The sequence below is a fragment of the Dendronephthya gigantea genome, unplaced genomic scaffold (genome assembly GCF_004324835.1).
Source record: "Dendronephthya gigantea isolate DGI-Jeju-01 unplaced genomic scaffold, DenGig_1.0 000419F, whole genome shotgun sequence".
NCBI lineage: Eukaryota > Metazoa > Cnidaria > Anthozoa > Malacalcyonacea > Nephtheidae > Dendronephthya > Dendronephthya gigantea.
The window spans coordinates 59391-69172 of NW_021163429.1; the positions used below are offsets into that span (position 1 = coordinate 59391).

Genomic DNA, 9782 nt, shown 5'->3' on the forward strand with positions numbered 1-9782 from the left:
TATATAAACATAGACAGTTGTATTTCTCCCCTTTAATCTGCGTATAGATAATATATTTATAAATATTAGCTAAAATACACTCCATTTGTTATATAATATTTAACTCTTGTCCCTCAAGCTATTAAATACTCTATGTCTAGTAAACTACAGTATTTCTATAACCATAATTATCTGTGAACCTAGAAAAGTTAAAAGATAGTATTTTTAGTGGTTTTAATAATATATTGGGCAATGAACTACTATATGTAAAGAGAGAAACATGTTTAGAAAACATTAATCCAATGGTTTGCTTGCCTTGAAGAAACAACTAAAAACTATATTCTTTTGGTTATAAACCTTTGTAAAGCACATGATATGTTTTCAAAGTTGTTTTTCTACCTTATTTTGTCTGAGTTGACTGGCAATGGCTCTTTCGGTTTACGCCTCGACTTTGGTCTAAGGCGTTTAATTTTCTCTTCTTCCTTTGCTTTCTTTTCATTTTTCTTCTTTTTCAACCACCTGATAATGAAGCATGAAAAAATATTAGAGTAGGCCACATCCGGGTGCATTGCAAGCTAATGGGTTAACAAGAGACACTGACAGATAGTTTTGTTAACTTATTAACTGACAGTACTCTTCCACTGATGAGTAAAATTATCTGACATTAGACAGAGTAAAATACTAAAGTGGGACACATCTGGGTGCATTGCAAGCTAATGGGTCAACAAGAGACACTGACAGATAGTTTTGTTAACTTATTAACTGACAGTACTCTTCCACTGACGAGTAAAATCATCTGGCATTAGAAAGAGTAAAATACTAAAGGCCACATCTGCATGCATTGCAAGCTAATGGGTTAACAAGAGACACTGACAGATTGTTATTTACCTTTTGAAAGCATCTTCACAAGTTCCCCTGTCATGTACAACATACATTGATGCTGTTTCTTGCATTCGTCTCGTCGCTGCCTCCCTCTCTGCATTCTCCTGTTTCCTTTTCGCAGACTTCCAAGCTTTGAAAGCTTTCTGCGAATCCTTTGCTCGGCTTTCGTCTTCTTTGTTGCTCTCCTTTGCCGCCATTCTCCTGTGTTCCTTCTCTTCTTCCCTCTTTGAGTTTAGCCATGCCTACCCAATCACGAAAAATAATGATAATATTACTGTATGGCTGTTCAATTTTGATTCAAGGTCAGGGATTTATGAGATATACCAGTTCGTATTCTACACATGTATGAGAGCTGACTCAAGTGAGAAAAATGGTCACCAAACTTTTATCCAGCAAAAAATGAGGTATGGTGTAATTTATTATGATAATGTGACATTTGTTATAATGTGATAATGTTATATTTTCTACTTAAACTGACGTGTGCAGGTACTATATGTAACATGCAGCTGCAAATATGCTCTTTTGTTCATTATTAAATTCAAATGATTATTTTAGTATAGGGATATTTTAGTGCATTGCAAGCTAATGGGTTAACAAGAGACACTGACAGATAGTTTTGTTAACTCATTAACTGACAGTACATGATTTTATACTCATTAGTGGAAGAGTACTGTCAGTTAATAAGTTAACAAAACTATCTGTCAGTGTCTCTTGTTAACCCTTTAGCTTGCAATGCACCCAGATGTGACCTACTTTAGTATTTTACTCTGTCTAATGTCAGATGGTTTTACTCATCAGTGGAAGAGTACTGTCAGTTAATAAGTTAACAAAACTATCTGTCAGTGTCTCTTGTTAACCCATTAGCTTGCAATGCACCCAGATGTGACCTACTTTAGTATTTTACTCTGTCGAATGCCAGATGATTTTACTCATCAGCGGAAGAGTACTGAGAGTTGAACTGCATGCTAGCATTACTTATAATACTGATTTATCAACCAAGATTGCACTATGCTTCTGAATAATAATGGAACCAATCCCAACTTACCTGAAAAGCTCTTTCAGCGTCTTCCCTTTTGCGATTCTCTTCTTCTTTTTGCCTTTCTGCTTCCTCCTTTTTTCTCCGAGCAATCGCCTCCTCTCGCTTTCTCTTCATCTCAAGCTGTTTCTCGCTCAATCCGTAGGGCGACTTAATCTTAGCATACTCACTATTCCTGTAACCCCAGGAGCTTTGGACCCTTTTCTTGCGAACATGGGGCTCGCCCTGACCATCCTTCCCCCTCGATCCAAAAGCTGGTGTAGTCTTTGGCCTCTCTCGAACCACAGGCCGTTCAGAATCATCGGATTTCTCGGCTGCGACCTCGGTAGAACTGCTGCTGCTGGCTTCGTGCTTAATCCCGAGCATTTCAAAGTACTCCGCTTTGATTTCGTTCGCGTCTACAAGCTCGAATTTCCCATCTTTTTCCACCAAAACACGGTCGCCAACAATTTCATAGTTTTGTCCGCCACTTTCCGGCGTTTCAACGGCCGATTTATCTTCGTTTAAACTAACCCCGCTATCGAAACGTTCGCAAAGTTCGCTTTCTTTCCCATCAGTAGCATCGTCTTCTTTTGAATTCTCTAAAGTCGACGAATTGGCATCCTCTGGTCTTGAAGTGTCGGGTTTATGCTCGGGTTCGTGTTCGAAATCGCCTGAATTATCATCGTCTGAGTCGGAACTATACCCAGCCATTTCGTTGTCGGAAGGCGCTGTGACTGTTATGTCCACTTCGTTTGTTTTCCGATCAAAAACGTCCATATTTTGCTGAGGAAATCGGTCAGAAATCACGTTCTTTCAAACTCCGAGTCGATTGTTTATTATTAGAAGTTGTACTCTCGATTTGAAGTATTTATATCACGTGAACAAAACATTCTATTGCCAAGGCGACAATGGCGTGAGCAAAATATGTTGCAATTTAGATACACATTCTTTTTCATTTTCGCTGAACTTTAGGCAGGTTTCTGAGATTGTAGCAAAAAATTTTGTGATAAATGGCCTGTAGGTTTCTAACATAATCTAGGTTGAAGATAGTTTGGTAACAACTAACCTTTAATAATAGTATATACTATACTGAGTAAGATCTGTAGTAATATATATAGTTATAGTATGCTTGTAGTACTCTTCCACTGATGAGTAAAATCATCTGACATTAGACAGAGTAAAATACTAAAGTAGGTCACATCTGGGTGCATTACAAGCTAATGGGTTAACAAGAGACACTGACAGATAGTTTAGTTAACTCATTAACTGACAGTACTCTTCCACTGATGAGTAAAATCATCTGACATTAGACAGAGTAAAATACTAAAGTAGGTCACATCTGGGTGCATTACAAGCTAATGGGTTAACAAGAGACACTGACAGATAGTTTTGTTAACTTATTAACTGACAATACTCTTCCATTGATGAGTAAAATCATCTGACTTTAGACAGATTAAAATACTAAAGTTGGTCACATCTGGGTGCATTGCAAGCTGATGGGTTAACAAGAGACACTGACAGACAGTTTCGTTAACTCATTAACTGGCAAGTCATTTGCCCTGGAAAAAAACACACAGGAAGTTTCACATAAAATGATATATTTTTAAACCATCTATGTTAATACATTAATCAAATTGCTTCAAATTGTTTCATTATGTATAAAGTTCAAAGTCAATACGCTTCGAGCTGTGAAAGTCTCCAGAGTGATTTGACTTACGTACCCAGACCCCATCACCGAAATGCCCCTGGTTAACCCAATCCAACATCTGCGAGCTGCCAAAAGGTCCGAAAGTCTCTGCATCTTCCTTGTTCTCCCACTTATAAACCCAAGTTGTATCATCCTCAATGCTCGGTTCCTTTGGCGTTTCCGCAGGTGGAGAACTCGACTCCCCACCTCCTCCCTGTCGGAATGCCGCCTCGAGGGCGTCGTCCTCGAGTGCTTCCGCTTTCTCCTTTTGCATTTCCTTGACTTTATATGCCATTTTCTCATAGGTATCCTGATAGACGCTGAACATACCAGCTTGCAAAAGTTCATCAGCGAGACCAGTAAGTTTCAAAAGTAGTTCTTTGTTTTCACTTTTATCCATTTCAGAACTCTTGTCGATTTCCGCGCCTTCGTCTGTCTTTTTTCGTTTTGCCTTCCACCTCATCGATGCAGAACTCTGTGTCTGGGTTTTTCCTCCAAGCCGTTTCAACGCTTTTAAAACTGTTTCCCCTGGTTTGAGGATTTCAAGAATCGACTTAATTATGGTAACCTTGTCAACATCCTCTGGTGCGTCTTCAAACTGTTCGTCATTTTTTTCCTTTTCAATTTTCGCTGCTCTTTCGTCTATTTTTTGCCAGTCGACAGCATCCAACCATTCATCACGGATCTCCTTGTCTTTCTTGACAAAGTAGTTACCTGCCGCATCGAAATGACCTTCTTCCATTTCTTCTCGAAGATTAAATGGTGTGATCTTGACTTCCCCCTCGTGGTCTATTGTCGCATCTTCTTGCCCCTCGATATCATCCTCTTGAAGAAGATTTCCATCTTCTATAAAACAAGAGTTGAACACATATTTTATCATTTCCTAGTTAGCTCTCAAGAAAATCTCTCAAGCCAACCTCAAATTTATCAGGTCATAAACATTTGCTGCTAATTCATACGAAACCAACATTTGAATTGATTTAAAATCAGTTTGAATAAGTCTCAATGAATTTCAAATCGACCGCCAATATGTGAAAATCGTATATCAAGTCGTATTTTACCACAGGTAGCCCGCTATTGGATTTGCTTTTAGTTAAATATTAAATAAATTCTATGCAAAACGACATGAAGTGTCACCTTCCTTCATTCACTTCTGACATATTATCGCAGGCGCCAATTCGTGCGGTGCAGTGTAACCTTTATGTATATATTAATATAAGGTTGGCAACTCTTTGTCGTATTTTCACATTTACGAATTACATACACAAACTACACATAAAAATACTCGTACTTAAACACAAAAATATACACAAAAAACTAAATCTATGTCGGAACTGACTCTCCTAAAACATTTCCGAAACATTTGTTTGTCTTTAAAGCCATTGCAAATATGTGAAATTTACGAAAATACAAACACTTTTTGGTTGAATTTTTTGAAAAGCCGTCGGGATCCCATCACCCTGCCCTACGTCACAGCAAACACGCAATATGATTGGCTTAGTTTTGAATTTTGAAATTTGTTTACGTTAACGGACTCAACCAGCCAATCATATTGCGTGTTTGCTGTGACGTAGGGCAGGGTGATGGGATCCCGACGGCTTTTCAAAAAATTCAACCAAAAAGTGTTTGTATTTTCGTAAATTTCACATATTTGCAATGGCTTTAAAGACAAACAAATGTTTCGGAAATGTTTTAGGAGAGTCAGTTCCGACATAGATTTAGTTTTTTGTGTATATTTTTGTGTTTAAGTACGAGTATTTTTATGTGTAAGTTCGTGTATGTAATTCGTAAATGTGAAAATACGACAAAGAGTTGCCAACCTTATATTAATATATACATAAAGGTTACACTGCACCGCACGAATTGGCGCCTGCGATAATATGTCAGAAGTGAATGAAGGAAGGTGACACTTCATGTCGTTTTGCATAGAATTTATTTAATATTTAACTAAAAGCAAATCCAATAGCGGGCTACCTGTGATTTTACTAGAAACAAATTGTATATATCAAATGGATACATATTTTGAAATTAAAACAACGTATTTGGAAGTTAAATTCCGGCAACGTACCTTCCTCTTGTCCGTTGCTTTCTTCATCGCTATCTAGCGAATGCTTTCCTTTAAAACGGCTGGATTTCTCATCGTTTTGTTCTGCAAAAGTAACCTTTTTTTCCGAAGACATTTTCCACCTCTTGTAACAGATTCAAATTTGAGACAAACTGCAAAAGAAAGCGCGGGCGCGTTTGAATAATCTCTGGCACGCGATTGGCGAATGAAATACGCGCAGCCAATCAGAGCTCAAGATCTCCATGTTTACAACGCGACCGCTGGACATTCTTCGCCTCGCAAAAATTGAGGCAAAGTGCTTGTAATCGCCGTGAAATCAATTTAATGTCATAAAAAGCTGGATAAGAAGGCTCTTTTTATAAAACAGAACTTAAATCATATAAAATTGAGTGCCTTCTCCGTTAAACAAGGACAGAAAAACACTAAATTTGTCCATTAAAGTTGAACGAAGCCAAGAAATTGTGGAATTTGGAGGTGTTTTTAATATCGGATGAAGACTGAAGAGCAATTAAACGGCAACGGCATCTGTCTGTTGGGTGTTGTGGGTGAAAATAATTGAACTAGATTGAATCTGTTGTCGTTGGATGGATAAAACAAATGCAAGCTTGTGAAAGAATTTGTTTGATAATGGTAAAAATGACTATATTTCATATATATGTAAGGGTAAGTTACCAACTAATTAGCTCTGTTACCACATGCAACTATAGGTTCTGTAAACTCTAATAAGATTGGTGATCTGTTTAAAGTTTACTGGTTGCAGGCTTTTCTGTCGTCCTAACATGACGACAGTATTCAAGTCAGTAATTGCCGATTGCCGAGCTGAATTCAAACTCCTGAAGTCGACTTTCCACTCTGACTCATAATATATTAATGCTAAGTACCATATCCTGAGTGACAGTCAACTGATTTCACCAATATCTTGAAACAGAGTTTGGTTGCTCATCATAGGGGAAAAGATCTGAAGTTAACATGCATGCACGCAACTGAAATAATTCTGTATATTAAAGCCTTCATGTTAATATCACTTGGCGGGGCGCAGTTACGCCATAAAACTCATCATAATCTTGCAGGAACATCAAACACTGTAATTGCTCATTGTATAATTAATACCATGGATAATAAAACACCAAACACAATTAAAGTCTTTCAATGATGGGAAGATTTTGCACAAGTCCACAATTTCTTATCGGAAAACTTGTTTTGTTAACTTAACTTTATGCTGCCTATTGGCAGGAATAAACTTGCTTTAACGCTCCATTTCGGATAGACACAACATTACCAAACACGCAATTAGGTGTGGGAGAAAGGGTTACGAGGGAAAAGTGCTCCAAATATAATGTAGATTATAAGGTTGAATCACAATTCTATAATCTCCTGCGGCTGTTATATATTGTGTGTGATAGTGGGTGACTAAAACCTCACAGTTACCAGATCTATTTTACCATAGATATAATAATACATTATATAAATATCCAAATGGTAGTTAGGGGTTGCCTAGCTGCCTCACGTACAGTGCCCCATGCAGATTTTCACCCTTGTTTCTAAAGTTTTTAAGTTGTCTGTAATTGCAGCAAGTTGCATGACCATGCAGAAATGAATAGTCAAAATTTGAATTTTGTATATAAAAACACAAGTACATAATTTTTTCTTAATATTTCAATTTTCTTTTCTGTTTATAATGCTTGTTTAATAAACATATACATTTCATATTGTTAACTTGACCATCGTGGTGGTGTGACCCTCATTTTTTAGTCAACCAGTGTTCAGAAGGTTTGGCAAAATAGAAATCCTGGGTGACATGACTCTCTTAAATGAAGGGTGTGACTATAATCTTAAATGTGGGGCATGACTATCTTAATTGGGGGGCATGACTAACTTAATTGGGGGGTGTGATTGTCTTAACTGGGGGGGCATGACTATCTTAACTGGGGGGTATGAGTATTTTAAATGTGGGGTGTAACTATATCTTACTGGGAGCATGGCTATCTTAACTGGGGGGCATGACTATCTTAACTGGAGGGCATGACTATCTTAACTGGGGGGCATGACTATCTTAACTGGGGGGTATGAATATCTTAAATGCACATGGGGTGTGACTATCTTACTGGGAGCATGGCTATCTTACTGGGAGCATGGCTATCTTAACTGGGGGGCATGACTATCTTAAACGGGGGGCATGAATATTTAAAATGATTATTTTATTTTATTATCTTAACTGGGGGGGCACGAATATCTTAACAACTGGGGGCATAACTATCTTGACTATTGGGTATGCCTATCTTAACTGAGGGGGGCTGATTATCTTAACTAGGATAGCATACTATCTTAAAAGCTGGGAGGGTGCAACTACCATGTTTTACAACACATGTATGGCACTTTAAGTACATCTAAAGAAAGCATAATTATATAAACAATGTGAACGGACTGTTTTTACAAAATACAATGCAATAGGAATTTGTAGCTGAAATGCCTCATGTGTTAACTATGCGTTTTAGAAGTGAACATAATTATTGCTTGGACATTACATGCAAAATTTGAGAATAGCTGTTTTTCACTTTAAACGTAAACGATTCATAAACAGACAAAGGAGACGACTTGTCACAAGTTATCACACAAATTCGCACAAGCAAGTTGAGCAAAATTATACTTTTTGCCGACACTTGTGTGATATTACCGTCCGACGTCGCGTTTGACTAAGTACCTTGCCAAAACCTTTAGGGGTGTGGCACCCTTGCCCCACTGCCCCGCTCGCTAGCCCCCATCCTAGCCCCACCGCCCCGCTCGCTAGCCCCCATCCTAGCCCCCACTGCCCCCCTCGCTAGCCCCCATCCTAGCCCCCACTGCCCCGCTCGCTAGCCCCAATCCTAGCCCCACCGCCCCGCTCACTAGCTCCCATCCTAGCCCCACCGCCCCGCTCGCTAGCCCCTGAAATTCAGTACTTTGGCTGGAAACCATAATTTCAATCCAAAAGTGTCTCAAGTCCTGCGAGTGAATGTCATTTCATTTTCAATCTCATTTGAAAACTAATTGGCAATTTGCTGGTAAAAAGGCGGGAAGCGAGCTTTTGAGCAAAAATTTGCGATATTGTGCTTTTACCTCAAAATAACCAATCCACGTTTTCTGGATAACTCTAAGACTAACTCGTCTTGCATAATCAACGCAAAAATTTCGGGGACACCAGATTTTATTAGAAATTGTGGTCGAAGTAAACCCATATTGCTCTTAAATTCCCCTTAAAAAAGATTCCTTTGTTTGTGACCGCATTCACTTGACCTTGTTTTTTACTGCAGTTCAATTATTATGGATGTTTATTCCAATCGTTAGTCGCTAATCAATTTTTTGCTGTCATTCCACTCTAAATTTGATCATGATTCATGGCACCATTTATAAATAAATACCATAAATACCTTGTAAAAGATGCTTGAAATATATTTCACCCAAGTGATTATTGTCTGTTGCTTTAGACACACAATTTTTGGAAGGTTTCGAATGGAATTCTAATACAGACCTTGACCACATCGATTATATTATATTTGGTCTAAATATTTCATTATCATGATTCATTTTTCATTGTATAAATATCGTTTTGTTACAACTCATTTCCACATTATGAAATAAAAGATTCCAACCAACATAAACACAACCAATTGCAAGTCAACATTTGAACAAAGAGGTCAATGACCTTTTGGTCACAAGACATGAAAATAGACGCTTTAAACGTACCCTTTCTATGCAAGCGATATTTGTCTGCCTTTTGTAAACAAATCAAAATATTTCAAGCAATAAACAGACTTACATTGTAATATATATACAGTCTATACAGCGAGTACTGTACAGAGCGACAAAAAAATACAGAACTTGCTTTATTATTACGACACAAGAACGACGTGAAATATTGCTTCATATATACAAGGCTACCATGAAGAAAGGTTTGTGGAAAAAATCAATGAAAATTTTCATTGCCAGATTTGCTTCAACGTCTTGAAAGTGCCGGTTATGTGTTCGAGAAACCAGCATTCTTTTTGCCGTGTTGTATTACGAAACATCTGGAAAACTCTTCAACATGTCCAACGTGTGCTGATCAACTGACCGTGGAGACGTTGATCGAACCACCGCGAATGGTTAAAGATTTTTTGAATGAATCAAAAATT

At 37.9% G+C, this 9782-nt stretch overlaps 2 protein-coding genes across 2 annotated transcripts; both read right to left on the reverse strand.

Annotated features, from left to right (window-relative positions):
* Nucleotides 1-10: 10 nt before the first annotated feature.
* LOC114543219 (coiled-coil domain-containing protein 181-like) lies at nucleotides 11-2719 on the reverse strand. Its single transcript, XM_028562302.1, has 4 exons — nucleotides 1907-2719; nucleotides 868-1103; nucleotides 379-498; nucleotides 11-179 (listed from the first exon to the last, which is right to left on the reverse strand). Exons 1-4 carry the CDS (start codon nucleotides 2654-2656, stop codon nucleotides 137-139), a joined length of 1149 nt encoding a protein of 382 aa, XP_028418103.1. The 5' UTR covers nucleotides 2657-2719; the 3' UTR covers nucleotides 11-136.
* A 772-nt stretch (nucleotides 2720-3491) lies between these two features.
* LOC114543221 (CD2 antigen cytoplasmic tail-binding protein 2-like) lies at nucleotides 3492-5772 on the reverse strand. Its single transcript, XM_028562304.1, has 2 exons — nucleotides 5635-5772; nucleotides 3492-4412 (listed from the first exon to the last, which is right to left on the reverse strand). The coding sequence occupies exons 1-2, from the start codon at nucleotides 5744-5746 to the stop codon at nucleotides 3532-3534; spliced, it is 993 nt and encodes a 330-aa protein (XP_028418105.1). The 5' UTR covers nucleotides 5747-5772; the 3' UTR covers nucleotides 3492-3531.
* Between the last annotated feature and the right edge of the window lie 4010 nt (nucleotides 5773-9782).

Excerpts from the sequence above, each read along its gene's own strand:
- LOC114543219 (XM_028562302.1), bottom strand. The coding sequence starts at position 2,656 with ATGGACGTTTTTGATCGGAAAACAAACGAAGTGGACATAACAGTCACA. Across the intron at positions 1,104-1,906 it reads ACGCTGAAAGAGCTTTTCAG|GCATGGCTAAACTCAAAGAG; the intron begins GTAAGTTGGGAT and ends GTGATTGGGTAG. Across the intron at positions 180-378 it reads GTCAACTCAGACAAAATAAG|GTTCACAGATAATTATGGTT; the intron begins GTAGAAAAACAA and ends TAACTTTTCTAG.
- LOC114543221 (XM_028562304.1), bottom strand. The coding sequence starts at position 5,746 with ATGTCTTCGGAAAAAAAGGTTACTTTTGCAGAACAAAACGATGAGAAA. Across the intron at positions 4,413-5,634 it reads AAGCAACGGACAAGAGGAAG|AAGATGGAAATCTTCTTCAA; the intron begins GTACGTTGCCGG and ends CTTGTTTTATAG.